Below are 20,915 nucleotides of genomic sequence, written 5' to 3' on the forward strand. Positions count from 1 at the left end.
GTTTGTGTCAGTTTGCCTAGGATAATGTCTTGCCTGTGTTTAAACAATTTTGTTTTCTTGGTATTGTGTTGAGCTCCTTATATATTTTGAATTATCAACCCCTTATAGAATGGATGCAAATATGTTCTCCCAATCTGTAGGTTGTCTCTGCACAGTTGTTTCCTTTGCTTTTTAGTTGGATGTATTCCTATTTGTCTACTTTTGCATTTCTTGCCTGTGACTTTAGGTTCAAATCCAAAAAGTCATTGCCCAGACCACTGTTGCGTAGTTTTCTTCCCCCATGTTTTCTTCTAGCAGTTTTAGTTTCTAGCCTTACATTTAAGTCTTTATTCCATTTTTAGTTGATTTTATATATGGTATGAGATAAGGATCTAATTTCATTCTTCTACACATGGAAATACAATTTTCCCAACACCACATTTATTAAGAGACTGTCCTTTCCTTCGTGTAGTCTTGGCACCTTTGTCAAAAATCTTTCAACTACCTATATAACGGGTTCATTTCTAAGCTCTCTATTCTGTTCCATTGGCTGATGTCTTTCTTCCCCCCAATACCATGCTGTTTTAATTACTATAGTTTTGTAATATAGTTTGAAATAAGGCAGTGTGGTAGTTTCTTTTTTGTTCTTTTTGCTCATAATTGCCTTGGCTATTGAGGGATTTATGTGGTTTCGTATGAATTTTAGGATTTTTTTCTATGAAAAATAACATTGGAATTTTGATAGGGATTACAATGAATATGCAGATCGCTTTGAGTAGTATGGCCATTTTAACAATATAAATTCTTCCAATCCATGAATACAGGATTGCTTTCCATTTAATTGTATCTTCAATTTCTTTAAACGTTTTATGTTTTTCAGTATACAGGTCTTTTACTTCCTTGGTTAAATTTAATTTTTTTTTTTTGTAGCTATTGTAAATGGGATTGTTCTCTTTATTTCTTTTTTGCATAGTTCACTGTTAGTGCATAGAAACATGACTAATTTGTGTGTTGATTTTGTATCCTACGGCTATACTGTATTCGTTTAATAGTTCTAACAGGTTTTTGGTGGAGTCTATAGGGCTTTCTACATAAGATCATGTTGTTGGCAAACAGTGACAATCTCACCTCTTCCTTTCCCAAAAGAATACATGTAAACATGTACCTTTTTTGGCTTTGCCAAAATGAAAGTTACCTAAAACTTCAAACAAAATTCTTTCTTGGAGCATCTGGTACTACGAAGTAAAAGAAAACATCTTTCTCTGTAAATTACTTATTAAACTTTTGTTGTTGTTGTTAAGCACAGTGGCTCATACCTATAATCCCAACACTTTGGGAAGCCAAGGAGAAGGGTCACTTGAACCCAGGAGTTTGAGACCAGCCTGGGCAACAAAGTGAGACCATGTCTCTACAAAAAAATTTAAAAATTAGCTGCATATTGGTGTGTGCCTGTAGTTGCTGCCACTCAGGAGGCAAAGAAAGGAGGATCGCTTGAGCCCAGGAGGTTGAGGCGGCAATGAGCTGTGACTGAGCCACTGCATTCCAGCATGGGTGACACACTGAGAATCTACTTCAGAAAAAAAAAAATTTAAATTTAAAAAAGCCCCAACTGTTCTTTACTGAGTAAGAAAATTAGGATATTAAGAGGAAAAGAAGCAACAATTGCATGGCATGATAAAGTTAAAGGAGCTGGCTAATGTTACATTTTAAAACCTGAAAAAACACTAAGATGAGTTTTTTGAAGTATAAAAATAATTAAGGTACTGAATTCTATTTTTTAAAAGGGACGGAGTCCTTCAGTTAGGTGATGTTTCTATAGAAAGCTCCATCATAAAAGAACTGTAAAATTATAAAACCTTAATAGAGAACACAAAATAAACTTAAGGACACTAGTAAACTGTTTTGTTATAAATTACCCCAATAACCTTATAAGTAACATTCCTAATTTTCATTTTGTTTAAAGTAATAGCTTTATACCATATAAAATATGCAAAGTACAAAATTCAATAATTTTCTGAGTCCAAAATGCTTGACATATGATAAAACTGTAAAGCATTTTTAAGAAATGTATAAAACCATCACTGTCACCTGTTACAAAAGTCCAGTATCTTAAAATGTTGCTCAAAAATTTGCAAAGAAGCATGTCTAGAAGCAACATATAACTGAAAAGAAACTATTTGTGTTTTTGCCATTTTACATTTTTATTGTCACAAGTATGTTCTCTTTTCCAAACAGGTTTATATCCTCTATAACAGCACTATCTGACAGAAATTTCTGTATAATAGAAATGTTCTATATCTGCCCTGTCCAATATGGTAGCCACCGGCCACATGTGGCTAATGAATACTTAAAATGTCACCAGTGTGACTGCAAAACTAAATTTTAAATTTGAACGAATTTAAACATTGCTTGTGGCTAGCAGTTACCCTACTAGATAGCACAGCTTTTCGATGTTGCCCCTTGAGTCAGCCATTCTGCCCAACCACTACTTGTATATTTCTAAACTCTTCTTCATGTGTTCTCTTCAAACCTCTGTTGTAAGACTGAGCAGTGCAGTGGTGACATCATCTTAACGATTAATTTTGTAGATGACTTCATATTCCTGAAGCTGATGGACAAATCCGGCATCAAGGTTAATACATCCTCCTTTAATATAAGCAAATGTACCTCTGTTGAGGATCCCAACATTTCATAGAAAGTGACTTTTCATCCAGTTTGTAAGTTCCCATCAATAAATTTAGTCCCAAGGTTAAAAAGTATTATATCTTGATTATTTGTAATATCCAAAATAAATATCTAAATAAATTTGTTGAAAGTATGATAATAAAGTTCAACTCAATATTTTGTCTTACTCATGTTATATGGCTTACTCTATAGCACAGGTAGCTCGATTTTCATACTAGGAGACTATAGAACTAAAATCAGAGGCAAAATTTCCTGCATTGCTCGTTTCATAGAGTAGATTCAATCCTGAGCATCTTCTTTACACTACAGGAGGAAGGAGAACTCCAGGTTCATGTTCTACACAACTCTAGTAATTATTTATCCATAAAATAACTTATATATAAAATTCAATAGCATAAAAGATACAATAGAAAATAAATCTTGGGCTCACTTTAGGAGCACATATACTAAGACTGGAACCATATAAAGATTAGCATGGCCCCTGTGCAAGGATGCCATGAAAATTTGCGGAATGTAGGCCAAGCACGGTGGCTCACGCCTGTGAGCACTTTGGAAGACCAAGGTGGGTGAATCACCTGAGGTCGGGAGTTCAAGACCAGCCTGACCAATATGGGGAAACCCCATCTCTACTAAAAATACAAAATTAGCCTGGCGTGGTGGTGCACGCCTATAATCCCAGCTACTCGGGAGGCTGAGGCAGGAGAATCGCTTGAACCCAGGAGGTGGAGGTTGCAGTGAGCCAGAGATCACACCATTGCACTCATGCCTGGGCAACAAGAGCAAAACTCCGTTTCAAAAAAAAAAAAAAAAAAGAGAAAATTTGTGGAATATTAAAAAAAAAAAAAGAAATCTCCTTTTCATCATTGTTGCTCAGTTCTTATCACCAAAGGCAAATGTTGCCAGTTTCTTGTCTATCCCTTGCCCTGCTAAATGACTTACTAGTTCTGCCACCCTCCACTTGAATGTTTTGGTTTTGGTTTTTTTTGAGATAGTATCTTGCTCTGTCTCCCAGGCTGGCATAATCACAGCTCACCATAGCCTTGAAATCCTGGGCTCAAGCAATCCTCCTGCCTCAGCCTCCTGAGTAACTAGAACTACAGGCATTTGCCACCAGGCCCAGCTAATTTTTTTTTGAGAGACCAGATCTCACTATTATGCCTAGGCTGATCTCAATCTCCTGGCCTCAAGCAATCTTCCTGCCTCAGCTTCCCAAAGTGCTTGTATTTGTAGGCACCACGCCCAGCACTTCAGATTCAATACAAACTTTATACCAAAAATATGCCCAGCATTTTTACTAACCATATCACAAATAATCAAGTTTTACCACCTAAGAGATCACTGATTACCAAATTATGTAATTATTTAGCATGTAATGCTATAATTCTTGACTCCATGCTCAGAAAGCTTCACAGGGCAGGAACCATATTGCTGTATTGTATAACAGAAAGCATACTTGACCAAACGTCCTCAGATCTAGGTGCTAGGCCTGCCATTTACTAGACATGTGATCTATAACCCTTATTTTCCAAATCTGTGAAATATGACTATTACCTCATCTCTATCTATTTCACTGGGTTAAAGGATTAAAAACAAAAATACACATGGAAAGTACACTGGAGGCCCTAATGCTATTTAAATGTAAAGTAATTACTATTCATTTATATCTCCATAGCAACCACAACAATTAGATGTACATTAAATATGTCATCTAACAGATAGGTGCACACATCCTATCATGCAAATTATATGCTATTATTATATTCACAAAATTAACTTTTTCCTTTAGGTTTGCTGAATGAATACAACAACCCAAGTGTCAACAGAACATCTTTCTTTTCAGGAGTCTATAACTTCAAAAAGATCTTAATCATAATGAAAGGATGTAAATTGTTTAACTAGCTTCTTGATTTTTCTCTTATGTTGAAGAAAAATTGTTCCTAGTGAGAAGAGCAGGTATTGTATCAAATTTAAAAAAAATTTTTTTTTTTTTTAGATCAGCCTCACTTTGACGGCCAGGCTGGAGTACAGTGACACAATCACAGATCACTGCAGCCTCGACCTCCTGGGCTCAAGCAATCCTCCCACCTCAGCCTCACCAGTAGCTAGGAGATAGAGGTTTTTGCCATGTTGCCCAGGCTGGTCTCAAATGCCTCGGCTCAAGTGAGCCACCTGCCTTGGCCTCCCACAGTGCTGGAATTATAGGAGTGAGCCACCTCACCTGGATTAAAATCAAATTTTATCAAAAACTGCTGAGGAAGACTAATAGTTTTTCCACAGGAGACAAGGGTTTAGGAAGGGTCTAATAAAGATCAAAGAGAGATAGTTTGATGTATGGGAAACCATTCAGGCAACACTAAAGATTAAGTAAAGTCAGCTGTCCAGCAGGAATAGAGGATACAATAGTAAGACAATAATGAAGTGCTGCTAAAACATCTCTTTAATCCCTTTAGAATAGATGATAATACTCAAAAAAGTAATTCAGACAGAAAAAGCACAGGAAGGAAAAAACAGAATAGCTCATAAACATCTACTTTTTAATAGAGAGCAAATGTCTCAATGTAGGGAAAGATCCTAACTTTTAGTAGCTTTTATCACAGGTTTTCCTTACCTCTTCTGCTGTACTAACATGTCGCCTCTGAGTTTTCTTGGGACTCAAAAGGCTTCGACGACATGAACCACTCCAAGACGGACTTGGAACAGGTTTAATAGGAAAAGATTTTTCATATGCAGATACATGGCAGTGATGGTTTGACTTTCCCGCAAAAATGTTTGAGAATCCACTAGGAAAAAAGTTTGTAAGAAAGATAAGAATAGATAATAAGTAAAATAAATCAAATCTAGTGATTATTTTTACTCTCAAAATATAAAACCAAACAAAACTAACAGGTAAAATAATAGGTGGTACCATTTGAGGGAAAGATACAAATAAATGATATCTAAGGATGCTGCATCAGGTTCTGCCAGTTAAAAGATCTTACATCGTCAAACTACAAAATTATCGAACACTTAAAACTGTATTTTTGGATCCACAATCCAGAATTTCTTTTGGTCAGGAACCATATAGCTTTATGGTATGACAAAGCATAACAGAATACATATCTTCAAAAAACCTGGGTTCTAGGTATGCTAACGACACATACATTTTCTATTATTCCATATGCCCCTTATACCCCGCCTGTTGGAGGAAATTAAGATTACATATGTAAAAATGCATAAAGGCTGAAGCCTCTCAACTAAGCTTTTAAACTGAATTTTAAAATTTCCTTAAAGGCCAACAGAGGGCTCCCATCCTTCATTAAAAATAACCAGAAGACTTTCTATTAGGTTGCGTCATTAAATTCTCCTTCTGGCCTATTTACTTCCTCTGAAGAATTTTTTGTTTCTTTATACTATCTAATGGTAAAAATTAGCAAATTGGCATGAAGAATATTGCGAACTCAAAAACCCTGTCTTATATCTAAGGCTTACTAATTTTGAGGGTTTTCTTTTTTTTTTTTTTGAGACGAAGTCTTGCTCTGTCACCCAGACTGGAGGGCAGTAGCACAATCTCAGCTCACGGCACCCTCCACCTTCTGAGTTCAAGTGATTCTCCCACCTCAGCCTCCCGAGTAGCTGGGATGACAGGCACCTACCACTATGCCTGGATAACAGATAATTTTTGTATTTTTGTAGAGACAGGGTTTCACCATGTTGGCCAGGTTAGTCTTGAACTCAGGTGATCTGCCTGCCTCGGCCTCCCAAAGTGTTGGGATTACAGATGTGAGCCACTCTGTCCATGCAACCTCTGCCTCCCAGGTTCAAGTGATTCTCCTGCCTCAGCCTCCTGAATAGCTGGGATTACAGGGGCATGCTACCACGCCCAGCTAATTAATTTTTAGTAGAGACGGGGTTTCACCATGTTGGTCAGGCTGGTCTAACTCCTGACCTTGTGATCCGACTGCCTTGACCTCCCAAAGTGCTGGGATTACAGGCATGAGCCACTGTGCCCGGTAAATTTTGAGTTTTTTCTATGTGCTCTTTCTCATCCATCATTACCCGAAAAGTTTGAGGTATTTATTCTTAGCATAATAAATTTTTTCTTCAAGACTCAGAATAGAGAAACACCGCTGAATTCAATGAAATCAATTCTTTAAATCATTACATGTAGTCTGGATCCAAATCAGACAAGATCTAAAGAAAATCAAAAAGTGCACAATTCTCTTTAAATCTTCAAATTCTAAGGGTTTCTATGTGTGTTAAGAGTGGGGAAATGAGCAAGGACTTAGAATTTTCGGAACAGGCTTACTTTCTTAGGGTGAGTGGATGCAACTAGGAAAAGATGGCAAGGGCAGGGTAATTGTTAGGTAAAGATATGATGGATTCTCTACAATATCTTTTGTATTTGTGTTTCTAAGAGTATTCCAGCACCTATGCATGTTTCTTAACATAAAAGATTACTCTTCTAAAGAAACAATACAAGGGCATCCTGCAATGCCAGAAAGCAAGGGTGTTACCCAAAATTAATGAGCTAAGGTCAAACAGTCAGAGAAGCAAGCTTAAGGGGCTTCCACTAGCCAAATTTCTGAGAACATGAGCATTAAAAGAATAACCATTATAGTGGATTGCAAAACACTGAATCCATAATGACACTAAAAAAGGAACAGACAAATTCATTTGAACCATATGAAGTGGCTATTTTAGAAAACCTTACTTTGAAAACTGGTAATGAAAAATCTAATCATTTATCCTGCCTTTCCCATAGGAGACATATTTCAGGGTAACCTAATAGCTCCAGCTAATGAAAAATGCAATCAGAATGCCAATCAAGAAGTGTTGAAGAAGTGATAAAATTAGAAAAATATTATTTCATTAATTCTAATAAAACTATTATCAGGTAAGTATTATCAAATGATATGAATTGTTAGGTGATCATCCATATAATGCCAAAGTAACATCATTTAGATTACATTCAAGTCACAGGGGAAAAACCTAACTGTACAATTAACTACCAGATTGTCAACTGCTCAATCAAGAGGTCTGTCTAGCATCACGAATAATCGGAGAACCAAAATAAGATACTGTTTGTTTTTCTAATGTGATAAGCACAGTAACACCTTCTAGTCACATCAAAAATCTAGCTTACAAAAAATACAGGTGATTTTTTGACAAGATAATGACACCATGAGGAAGCAACCTGTCAAATCCAAAAAATGGAATATCATACAGAAAAGTCATGTCATTTAAAGAAAAGGAGGTTGTTCTAGTTATAAAACACAAAGCCGGTAACTTCTAGATGCAATTCTAAATTAGATACCGGTTTAATCAAACTAACTATAAAAGATACTTTTGGGTCAACTGAGAAAATTTAGATATGATTTAGTGTATAAGATAAAATTTACAAAAAAACATATACACTATGAGCCCATTTTGGAAAAATATATATGTGTAAAGGCAGAGAAAAATATGTAGAAGGATATATACTAAGATACTATAGAGTTGATCTCAGGCTGGTGGCAATGTGATGTCTTTTTTATTTTTGCTTCACTATATTTTCTCTATTTTTCCAAAGTACATGTACTATTTCTGTGATAACATTTTTTTAAAAATAACAGTGTGGTTTTATTGAATTTTAAAAGCCACCTGCTGAATGATGCATATAGAAAATCTTTAATGAAGACAAAATAATACCACACATTTAATAGAGTATGTGTATGTGTGTGTATCATGTTATATATGAGTAAGAAAAAGTTAAGAGAGAAACAGTTATAGGAAAAGGTTTGAAAGGAAAAACACTTAAGGAGAAGGGATTGAGATTGTGGGTAGTGGTCAAGGGATCTTCAGCTTTGTTGGTAATGTGCTGATTTCCACAATGTGAGTATATGAATGAGCTACTGTATACTTAAGTAAGGAAGATAATCCCAGGGAGTACTGATACATGTTCCTGGAGTCCATGTGTATAAAATAATAAGATAAAATAAAATGAAGCCATCTTGTTGGCTTCTATCAACACCATAAAGCTCAACCTTGACTAACCAGTACATTAAATGATCCCACATTCCTAAAATACACCAGAACAGAATTTAAGTAGTCATAAATACTATTTTAAAAAAGAAATATTTACTAATATAATAAAGTACCTGAGGGAAAAGTTTCAAAGCCAGATTTCATCTGGCTTTAATAACCCACTTAATAATCCATGTAAGTTTAGTTAAGTAGAGATTATGAAGTTGGGATAAAGTTCTCTGTGACTTTTTTTTTTTATTTCTCAGACGGGGTCTCTGTCGCCCAGGCTGCAGTACAGTGGTATGATCTTGGCTCACTGCAACCTCTGCCTCCCAGGTTCAAGTGATTCTCCTGCCTCAGCCTCCCAAGTAGCTGGGACTACAGGCACACACAACCATGTATGGCTAATTTTTTTGTATTTTTAGTGGAGATGGGGTTTCAGCATGTTGGCCAGGCTGGTCTTGAACTCCTGACCTCAGGTGATCTACCTGCCTCAGCCTCCCAAAGTGCTAAGATGAAGGCATGAGCCACCATGCCTGGCCTGTGACTCTCTATTTACTAATATATAGAAGTAGCCTGGTCTACTTGACTAATGCCATGAGATAGAGAACTGCTTTAGTTTAAGTCAAGTCTCTGTTCATATGACAGCTGTATGTGCTGGTTTCTCTCCTACTCAAATTGCAGAGATTGACTGATTTTCACTTTAAGATTTGCAAGAGCCATATTAATCTTGAAGGGTCCCCATATTCTCATATCCAGCAAGATTTACTTAAAATTCTCTCTTCTAATGATAAGATTTGGCTATCACCAAAATTCAGCACTAAGTAAATGAGAAGTTGAAAATGTAAAATGGATTTGTTCATATCCGTATGGTTTCAAGTCCAAAAATGGTGTTACTCTTTTGAAATGCCAATGTAATAACCATATACCTTTTAGTCACTTTCTCTTATATCTGAGGAAGGGCTTGAGAACCAAGATGACAAAATACCAACCTTGAGGTCTTTCGGGTATCGAGGTAAAGACTTCGGTTATTTCTTGATTTTTGTAAAGTTGAGCTTGATGATGGAGTAGAATTTCTCCATTGGCCATTTGCACTCTGGCCAAAGGTTCTTAAGTCTCCTGAGCCAAGAAAACTGTCTGAGGAAGGATTATCTAAAAATATAAAAGTTTGAATAAATTAAACAAATTCTACAGGTGGTTCTCCTTATGACTGCAACCATGACCAACCATTGTATTCCAAAGTAATGTGGCATATCACCATGTCTCTCATGGAAGAAAGATCCCAGTCTCAACTGCCAGTAAAGTCTGCAGTAGGGGAACTTCTACAAACTATAATTGATTCAGCCATACTAACCTGAAAATTGATGAAGGAGCTGAATCCTGCCACAGCCATGTGCCTTATCTGCATCAATGTGACTCCGTGGTGTCCACCAAAAGTCAACATTTTACCCCAACTATATCTTGCAAGCACTCCCAGGCCTGGGCCTGAAAGAAGGTAGGCCAGACCAGTAAGAAAGCAGGTGGGGGGCTAATGAGAATTGTAATTCAAATGAACAACAGTTATTGCTTATTAAGCAGCTGGTGTCACTTTCTTCTTTTTAGTTACCAAGTTCAAGATTCAGGTACTCTCTCAAAGAGCAGAATAACCTAATTGCTGCTTATTCTGGTTGGCTTATGGCAAGGAATGACCCATCATATACATCTGGTTCTGGTGTAATAATCCTCAGTCATCTAATGCCATAATCAAACATATTATTACTCCAATGCTTGCTACTACAATCAGATTATTTGAGAATTACTTATTATTTGAATTTTCTAACTTGTGGATTACAATCTGGGATGTCAAAAACCTCCTGAAGTTTCAGCGAGAAGTAGTAGAATAACTTCTATATCCATCCTCCTCTCCTTATCTGCAGAATTAGGCAATTTAAAACAGCTCCCAGACATTAAATTATGGAACTCTAAGGAGCTCCAGCGAAAACACAAGAATAAGAATTCTCTATTTCTAAATTTTTTTCTAATGCTGCCATCATTTTGAAGATATTCTTTTAAAGTATATTGCTATGGAACTTTTCACAATATTTTAAATATATGCTATTAAAAATATTTAATGTCTTTTGATGCTGTATCCCAAAACATAGCCTTCAAACATACACTTTTGTGTTTCTGTAAGCTAATCAAGATGTCAGGATTTAGGGTAAATAAGATAGGAAAAAAGAAGCAGTCAGGGGTGGTGTTAGTACTAGTTAATTCACCAGTTGGTGACCTTAGTCTAATAATTAAAATAAGTTAATTTACTTTCAAAAGGAATTGTAACTTTGTTCCTCTGTAATCAGTTATCTATGCTTAGCATCTAATATTATTACTCTGAGGACAGAAACATGAGGCTAATGGAAATGAGTCTTAGTAAAGAATTAGAAAAATTTTATAGTTAAGTTTAAAGTCTTAACAGTAGAAATCTTTGTCTCTCACATGTTTTGGCTACAATTTGATTAGGAAGTGATCTAAATAGAGATATCTATTTGAGGAACTGGTCTGTTAAAAATGCAAATTACCTTAACAGGTGTGAAATTTGAGACCAAGGATAAGACAGAGTAGCATTCTCAATGGCATGTAACAGAGATTGCAGCTTTAAAATGCAAGGGAAAAAGCAAAGGATCAGTAAGTCTGTTTAAACAGAAAAAGGTGGTTCCAACCCCACTCAATGAAACTGCTGAATAGTGTTCTACTGCTGATGGGATCAAGCAAAGTTAGAGACAGACCAAGAGTAAACTACAGATACTTTTTTTTTGAGCCAGAGTCTCCCCCTGTTGCCCTGGCTGAAGTGCAGTGGCACAATCATAGCTCACTACAGCCTTGAACTCCTGAGCTCAAGCAATCTTCCTGATTCAGTCTCCCAAGTGAGACTACAGGTGCATACCACCATGTCCACCTAATTTTTGTATTTTTTTGGAGAGGTGGGATTTTACTATATTGCTCAGGCTGGACTTGAACTCCTAGCCTCAGGTGATACTACCACCTGGGCCTCCTAAAGGCAAAATACTGGAATAATACAGGTGAGTCACTGTGCCTGGCCACATATAGTGAGGGTTTAGCATGATAATCTGTCACCACTGATTTCTGTAAGAGTTAAAAATACCACAAATAAGGTTACCTATTATGTACACATACATACACAGAAAACGAGAAGAAAATACACCAAAAATTTAATTGTAGTTATGTTCTAATGATAGGGTGATGGGTAGTTTTCTACTTTTCTATACAAAGTTTCTGCAGGAACAAGCAATACTTTTATGAATATAATAAACTTTATATTAAAAAAGAATGTGTCAAGGCCGGGTATGGTAGCTCATGACTATAATCCCATCAATTTGGGAAGCCAAAGCGGGTGGATCACCTGAGGCCAGGAGTTCAGCACCAGTCTAGCCAACATGGTGAAATCCCAACTCTATTAAAAATACAAAAAATTATCCAGGCCTGGTGGCACGCACCTGTAGTCCCAGTTGCTAGGGAAGCTGAGGCATGAGAATCACTTGAACCCGGGAGGCAGAGGTTACAGTTAGCCAAGATCGTGCCACTGCACTCCAGCCTGGGTGACAGAGAAAGATTCTGTCTCCGGGGGAAAAAAAAAAAAAAAAAGAATGTGTCAGGTAACTACTTAGTATCAAAGTAACCACCAGTCATTCCTATTAACTTTAGTTAAGATAATAGCAGGATGTTACAATCATCTTACCTACCAAATATTTTGAAAACCTAATTTAACATATTTTCCAAAGACAAAGATAATGATTCTAAGCATGAGCAAAATCATTTCTTTGCATCCTAATCTACTTTTCTGTTTAGGGTTAAATTATTTTTTTTTTTTCTTGAGACAGGGTCTCACTCTGTCTCCCATGCTGAAGTGCAGTGGCACCATCATGGCTCACTACAGCCTTGACCTTCCAGGCTCAAGAGATCCTCCCACCTCAGGTTCTTCAGTAGCTGGGACTGCAGGTGCATGTCACCATGCCCAGGTAATTAATTTTTATTGTTTGTAAAGACAGGGTCTCAATACATTGCCTGGGCTGGTCTCCAACTCCTGGGCTCAAGTGATCCTCCCACCTTGGCCTCCCAGAGTACTGGCATTAGAGGCGTGTAAAGTTTTTACTGAAACAAAGTAAACTGCAACAAAGTATTTAAAACTTTATTTAAAAACAAAATCATTGTTTTTAATACCCTAATCTTCAGTGGTTTGAGAAGCAGATTTTTTAAAAGCTTGATCTACAGAGGTCAATCCAATAAAGCAATAAAGAAGTTCCAGATCCTAGATCCTAAAGGTTGGGTCTTACTGCTCATTTTCATCCTGGTGGAAGGGGCAGAGGGTGAGAGAGAAGACAAATACCAATAAAGTCAGTATCAGCAGATTAAGGCAGGTAAACTGAGAGTCCATGTTGAGCCCAATCAGGAGGTAAGGCACAAGGTGATAATCACAGCAATCGATGTGGTGACTATCAGAAAATAATATACCCAAAGGAAAGGGCAGAATTGGAATGGATGTGGAAAGAGGAAGAAGTTTTTTTAAAATTCACAATAAAAACTAGTTTTTGGGGTTTTTTTTGTTTTTGAGATGGATTCTTGCTCTGTTGATCAGGCTGGAGTGCAGTGGCACGATCTCAGCTCACTGCAACCTCCACCTCCCAGGTTCAAGCAATTCTCCTGCCTCAGCCTCCCAAGTAGCTGGAACTACAGGTGTGTGCCACCATGCCCAGCAATTTTTGTATTTTTAGTAGAGACAGGGTTTCACTATGTTGGCCAGGATGGTCTCGATTTCTTGACCTTGTGATCCGCCCACCTCGGCCTTCCAAAGTGCTGGGATTACAGGTGTGAGCCACCATGCCTGGACAAAAGTTGGTTTTAATTCAAGACTTCATTTTAAGAAAAAAGTATATAGACCATTGACATTCGCAGATATAAAATTCGATTTTTAGAAAGTGACCTTTGAGGTCTGTGACATGCCATAAGCTTGTTTGATCAGGGACTAGAAGAAATTTGTTAGAGGTACAAATGCGAGTCCTCTGCTTCAAGCTGTGAGTAATTTAGAGAATGAGTCTAATACATAATCCAGTATCCCCATTTCAGCATGACTTTATTATTCACTGTTGTTATTCTTTAATCATCATCACATAACTGTTATGAAATAATTCTTTTTCAAAAAAAGGTACTCAAGTGAGATAAAGCTTTAGTGTAAGACTGTTGATATGAGAATTAACTTGTGGTAAGAGGATAAACATAAGAAAAATACAACTCTCAACAATCATGTAACTGAGTAGAAAACCAAGGAATCTGGCCAAGTATTAGGATTTAAGATAATCTTAGATATATTTTTTATGAATATCAAGGGTTTACTGAAACTTAGAAGAAAAAAGCTCTATATACCAATGCTTTTAAGCCATGTTATTAACAATAGCTAAAAATTGTAAGGGTAAATGTGCACCTAAACTACGGGGAAAATAATGAAGCAAATTAAGGCACACGCCCATTATCCCAAATCAAATGCTTGAGTCCAGTTCTATATCCAAATTTTAAATTTTAGGAATTTTAGAAAGATAACCTAGTATATTAGGTAACACCTTCAAGTATAATCTCTAACAGCACTCTGTAATCAAACATGTTATCTGCAGCAAAATGTGAAAATGCTCATTTTTACAAAAATTTAAAAAACAAAATATCAACAGCTTCATGTCAGTTCAAGTAGGTTTTGCTAAGAAATGAATTCAGGTCAGGTATTTTTTTTTTTTGGAGATGAAGTCTCACTCAGTCACCGAGGCTGGAGTGCAATGGCATGATCTCAGTTCACTGTAACCTCCACCTCCTGAGTTCAGGTGATTCTTCTGCCTCAGCCTCCCAAGTAGCTGGGATTACAGGTGTCCTCCAACACACCCAGCTAATTTTTGTGTTTTTTGTAGAGACGGGGTTTCACCACGTTGGCCAGGCTGGTCTCGAATGCCTGACCTCTGTTGATCCACCTGCTTTGGCCTCCCCAGGTGTTGGGATAACAGGCATGAGCCATCACACCCAGCCTCAGGTCAGGTTTTGAAACCAGATGAGTTGTGAAAAATTTTTTGGTTTTCAGAGGTTTTTGTTTTGGAATTACACATAAAGGACTGCAGATGTGTGTATCAATTCCATGAATCAGCAGAAAATGATTAAAAAAAAAAAAAAAGAACACGCTGTCAGATGAAAAACTAAAACTATTAGCCTGGACAATATGGCGAAACTCCATCTCTACTAAAAAATACAAATACTAGCTAGGTGTGGTGGCATGCACCTGTAGTTCCAGCTACTCAGGAGGCTGAGGTAGAAGGATCACAGCCCAGGAGGTTGAGATTGTAGTAAGCTGTCATCGCACCACTGCACTTTAGCCAGGGCAACAGAGTGAGACCCTGTCCCAAAAAAGAATTAAAATAAAAAAAAAACTGAGTTAAAAAAGATTACATGTGTCAAATCATACAATGTATACTATGTATGTACACACAAATAATCAGAAGAGACTACAGAGATTTGAGTTAAATAAGAGTTGAATTAGATGGGGTGCAGTGGCTCACACCTGTAATCTCAGCACTTTGGGAGGCCTAGGCAGAAGAATCACTTGAGTCCAGGAGTTCGAAACCAGCTTGTGCAATAAAGCAAAACCTTCATCTCTATAAATAATTTTTTCAAACATTAGCCAGGCTTGGTGGCATGCACCTGTAGTCCCAGCTACTCGGGACACTGAAACAGAAGAATTGCCTAAGGTCAGGAGGTCAAGACTGCAGTGAGCCATGATCACGTCACCATACTCCAACCTGGGAGACAGAGTGAGACTCTGTCTCAAAAAAAAAAAAAATTTAAAATAGGCCAGGCGCAGTGGCTCATCCCTATAATCCCAGTACTTTGGGAGGCCAAAGTGGATGGATCGCCTAAGGTCAGGAGTTCAAGAACAACCTAGCCAACATGGCGAAACCATGTGCCTACTAAAAATATAAAAATTAGCCAGGCATGGTGGAGGGTGCCTGTAATCCTAGCCACTAAGGAGGCTGAAACAGGAAAACTGCTTGAACCCAGGAGGCAGAGGTTGCATTGAGCCAAGATCGCATCACTGCACTCCAGCCTGGGTGACAGAGAGAGACTGTCTCAAAAAAAAAAAAAAAAAAATTAATCATTAGAATTGGGTTATAAGAAGAATTGGGTTATAAGGGAATCTGAGTATAATTTTCTATATAGCTGTTTATTATTAAGCAATTGTTTTAACTTAAAGCAGAGATTCTATCCAATGGTAAACTGGCATATGAAATTATAAGCAAACACAGCCTGAGTTCAAATGGAAATACTGATCATCTAATTTCATTAACCATTCAACTGTTCTTCCTCCGTCATTAATAATGAGCTATCAAATCAGATTTCAGACTCTGTTCATCAAAAAAGCCTTCTCAATAATAATGGTAGTAGAGTTACTTTCAGAGAAAATTGATTTTTCTTTACAAATTATGAACATACTATGGAAGTCTAGTACCCAGGGTAGGTAAAGTATCACCCACTTAAATCACATTTAAATATAGTATAAATTTAAAAGAGCATCATACTAATGACTTTTTAGGGGAGGAGATCTCATCTTCCTGACAAAGAATTCTAAGGATGCCAAATAAGAATAATTATTATTTGCATTCCATATTTATAATCCCAGTTTATCCTTATAATCAGCAGGACTTTGGGAGGCCGAGGCAGGTAGATCACTTGAGGTCAAGAGTTTCAGACCAGCCTGGCCAACATGGTGAAACCCCATCTCTACTAAAATTACAAAAGTTAGCTGGGCATGGTAGGGCACCTGTAATCCCAGCTACCAGGGAGGCTGAGGCAGGAGAATTGCTTGAACCCAAGAGATGGAGGTTGCAGTGAGCCGAGATCACACCACCGCACTTCAGCCTGGGCAACACAGGGAGACTCCATCTCAAAAAAAGAAAAAAATATCCTATTAAAGCAGTTTCAAAGGTATAACTAGTATTCCCATATTGTGGTAAAGCAAGGAGATTGAAGAATGAGGAGTAAAAAGATCTGGGAAAACTACTGTAATCTTCCTGAGTCCTACTGCCAAAAGGCTAACCAATCAAACTCTTAGTTTCTCAAGGCAGAGGCAGAAGACCCTTGGAAGTCCAAATCTTAGTAACATGGCAGATGATAAGTCAGGCAGGCCACAGGATAAGAACAGCCTAGAGAATGCTGACTTCTGTCATGGATCACAAGTTAAATAGGCAAGCCCTTGAATATGCAAGCATATGGCTGTGGCAGGTGCTAGAGAGAAACCCATAGTTAACATTTCCTGCCCTGAAAGAAGGACAAGCTTAGGAAGAAATAAATTTTCAGGTTTCATGGTTTCAAGCAGAACAGAAATAAAACTAGCTCTGTGATTTAAATTAATGCAAAACAAACACCCTTTACCCATATCACATCCACATATCCCCAAAAAAAGTCAAAAACAAAGCTGTATTACTTTTTACAATGGCATAATGGACAGTTAGATTAGATTCTCAAAACACTTTCCCACTAAAAAACTAGTATTTGGTTGAGACTAAATCAGTAAAGTACCATAGCAATCACATACACACAAAAAGCCATTCAAGTGATATTTTAGTGGAGACAACACCATCTTGTTTTTGACAATGTTTTTACTTTTAGAGATGATAAACATGAACGATATGCTATGAAGAAATCCAAAAGGTATAAAGTTCCTTTACTCCAAGTAACGTGTCATACCTGAGTAATAGCTTGGATTATAAGCTGCACTTCTTGTGGAACATGTAAAAGATCGGTCCAAACGTCCTTGCCTGGAAGATAAAATCTAAACAAAGCAGAAGATTTTTCTTAAGTCACTTTTTTGTTTTTTTTGAGATGAAGTCTCACTCTCGTCGCCCAGGCTGGAGTGCAATGGCACGATCTTTGCTCACTGCAACCTCCATCTCCTGAGTTCAAGTGATTCTCCTGCCTCAGCCTCCTGAGTAGCTGGGATTACAGGCATGTGCCACGACGAATGGCTAATTTTTGTATTTTAGTATAGATGGGGTTTTACCAACTTAGCCAGGCTGGTCTCAAACTCTAGACCTCAGGTGACCCACCCAACTCCGCCTCCCAAAGTGCTGGAATTACAGACATGAGCTACCGTGCCCAGCCAAGTCACATTTTTTAAAATAAAATGAAATAAAAACATATACTAAGAAAAATGTATCATTAAAAAAAGACTATAGGTCAGGTGCAGTGGCTCATGCCTATAATCCCAGCACTTTGGAAGGCCAAGGCAGAAGGATGACTTGAGCCAAAGAGTTCAAGACTAGCAATGGGCAACATGAAAAGACGCCACGTCTCTAAATAAATGAAGACTATGGCAGAAATAAGACTATTTCAGAACTCAATATAATTAATTATATTTACATATTATAATTATTAGTACTACATACTAATAAGAAAGGAAAACAAATAGACAATCTAATGAAATGATTCAGGCTTCAAGAAAAAAACAGGAAAAATATCTGTTATATAACTTAATTCAAAGAATGTTCAGTAGAAAGTAAGTATGTATTTAGTATATTCTCTCTGAAAGCTAGTTATTACACATATTAAAAAGGCTGGGAAAATCAATCTGGTTTTGACTCTCTTGATAACTTTACAGATATAGTTCTTAATCAGAGGTGGTACTGTACCCCGAGTACATATCTGAAAATGTGTGGATATATATTAAATATTAAAATGATTATGGGGGTGTTGATGCTACAGGTATTTAGTGCCTAGGGGTCACAGATGCTAAACAACCTATTATACTTCGGAAAGAATCACACATCAAAAAATGATCTCATCCAAATTACTAATGGCTGTCCTACTGGGATAGACTGTTTTATTAACAGTGCTCCCTACACTTTCATGTGCATATATATCAAATGAGGATGTTTTTAAAATATAGATTCTGATTCAGTCATATGGGGTAAAGCCTGAGAGTCTGCATTTCTACCAACCTACCAAACAATGTGGATGCTGCTGGTCCTGAACCAGACCTTGAGAAACCAACCATTATGGCACAGACATCTCAGAGCTGCTGTATATTTTCACATTTCTCCTCCATTTAAGGCTCAGCAATTTTAAGCACTAGTTTAAAAGAACACTGATCTGTGTATAAGTAATTTTAAAATTCAGAGACAATAAGTTTTGTAAAAGGCACTGTTCTCAAAAGAACTCATACACAGCCTATCTTGTCTTAACTTTCTTGTCTTAATTTTAATACATGAGCAAAATTCCAAACACTAAAATTATTCTAAAAAGTTTATATCTATGCTTGTATTTTTGAGTGTGGCATTTAAACTATGTAAAATGAAAACTTGTGATCAGCCAAAATAATTAATTAACTAAACAAATAAAATAGGTCCTAACCTGCTGGTCAGAAAGCGAAAGCTGGTCCTCTGGAAAACCTGTTTGTGGCAGGAGATGGGTTTTGAATATGGAGTTGTGGTTCACTAAAGTCACTTCTCCAGCATCCATCCTCACCCTATCAGCAATATCATCTGGGGAGAGAGTCTGGATTAGTTCAAGTCACATAATTCTTCAATAACGTTTTTCCTATGAACCAATCTTTTCACCTAATAAAAATAATTCCCACTTGGGCAAGGTGCCTCATGCCCATAATCCCAGCACTTTGAGAGGCTGAGGCAAGAGGACTGCTTGAGGCCATAAGTTCAAGACCTATCTAAAAAACATAGCAAGACCCTATCTCTACAAGAAATTTAAAAATTAGCCAGCAGGCTGAGTGCGGTCCCAGCACTTTGGGAAGTTGAGGCAGGCGGATCACAAGGTCAGGAGTTCAAGACCAGCCTGACCAACATGGTGAAACCCCATCTCTACTAAAAATACAAAAATTAGCTGGGCATGGTGGTGGGCACCTGTAATCCCAGCTACTCTGGAGGCTGAGGCAGGAGAATCACTTGAACCTGGGAAGAGGAGGTTGCAGTGAGCCGAGATCATGCCATTGCACTCCAGCCTGGGAAACAAGGGCAAAATTCCATTTCAAAAAAAAAAATTAGCCAGCCAACGTGGCTTGTGTCTGCAGTCTCAGCTACTCAGGAAGCTGAGGCAGAAGGATTGCCTTGAGCCCAGGAGTTCAAATTTACAGTGAGCTATCGTCACACCACTGCACTCTACTCCAGCCTAAGAGACAGAGGGGGACCCTGTGTCTAAAAAACAAGCAAAAAGACAAAAAGAACCTCAAAGAACAACTCTACAGTTAAATAAAATCCCTCTTTCATAGCTAACCAATGGCAAAAATCTCATAATGTCATTGTCAAGAAATCCATGTGCAGAAACTGTGTCATTTGAAATCATTTGAGGCCATTTACCAAACAGTTCAAAACCTGTACACATATAAAAACACCCTAATTTAAAGCTTTAAAAATAACAGGGCCAGGCAAGATGGCTCACACCTGTAATCTTAGCACTTTGGGAGGCCGAGATGGGCGGATGCCTTGAGCCCAGGAGTTCGAGACCAGCCTGGGTGATATGGCGAAATCTCGTCTCTATTAAAAAAAAAAAAAAAAAAAAATCATTAGCCAGATGTGGTTGTGCATGCCTGTAATCCCAGACATTCAGAAGGCTGAGAGGCTGAGATGGGAGGATCATCTGAGGCTGGGGAAGTCAAGACTGCAGTGAGCCATGACGGGGTCACTACTACACTCCAGCCTGGGTAACAGTGTGAGACTCTGCCTCTTAAAAAAAATAAAAAGAGGCCGGGCACTGTCGCTCACACCTGTAATGCCAGCATTTTGGGAGGCCGAGGCGGTGGATCACAAGGTTAGGAGTTTAAGATCAGACTGGCCAACATGGTGAAATCCCATTTCTACTAAAAAATACAACAATTAGCTGGGCATGGTGGCTTGTGCCTGTAATCCCAGCTACTTCGGAGGCTGAGGTAGGGGAATTGCTTAAACAGGGACCTAGGAGTCGAAGGTTACAGTGAGCTGAGATCGCGCCACTGCACTCCAGCCTAGGTTATAGAGCAAGACTCCATCTCAAAAAAAAAAAAAAAAAAAGAAAGAAAGAAAGAAAGAAAAACAAAAACAAAACACAAAAATGTTCCCAAAAGAAACTTTTTAAGTGTTTTAACTATAGAAAAAATTTTAAATATAAAAAAATTGGGGGGAAAATTTCACCATTCAGTAACAAACACTGTTAACATTGGTTTACTTCCTAACACAAAAAAGTGCTTTAAAAAGAATCCA

General features: G+C 37.6%; 1 protein-coding gene and 1 non-coding gene across 4 annotated transcripts in view; one reads left to right on the forward strand and one right to left on the reverse strand.

Moving 5' to 3' along the window:
* Positions 1-20,915, reverse strand: part of SENP1 (SUMO specific peptidase 1) — a 67,076-nt gene that overhangs the window by 40,215 nt on the left and 5,946 nt on the right. For all 3 annotated transcript variants that reach the window (XM_032248445.1, XM_032248444.1, XM_032248443.1), the window contains 4 exons: positions 19,078-19,208; positions 17,416-17,500; positions 9,639-9,798; positions 5,273-5,444 (listed from right to left, as the gene is read on the reverse strand). In XM_032248445.1, the coding sequence (XP_032104336.1) occupies positions 5,273-5,444; positions 9,639-9,798; positions 17,416-17,500; positions 19,078-19,185 (525 nt within the window). In that variant the 5' untranslated portion in view covers positions 19,186-19,208. The remainder of the gene's footprint in view (positions 1-5,272; positions 5,445-9,638; positions 9,799-17,415; positions 17,501-19,077; positions 19,209-20,915) is intronic.
* LOC116530438 lies at positions 3,087-3,190 on the forward strand. The gene has a single exon (XR_004259999.1). It is a non-coding gene; the product is annotated as a U6 spliceosomal RNA (small nuclear RNA).

Source organism: Sapajus apella, unplaced genomic scaffold, assembly GCF_009761245.1.
Source record: "Sapajus apella isolate SASKATOON/1434 unplaced genomic scaffold, GSC_monkey_1.0 scaffold66, whole genome shotgun sequence".
Lineage (NCBI taxonomy): Eukaryota > Metazoa > Chordata > Mammalia > Primates > Cebidae > Sapajus > Sapajus apella.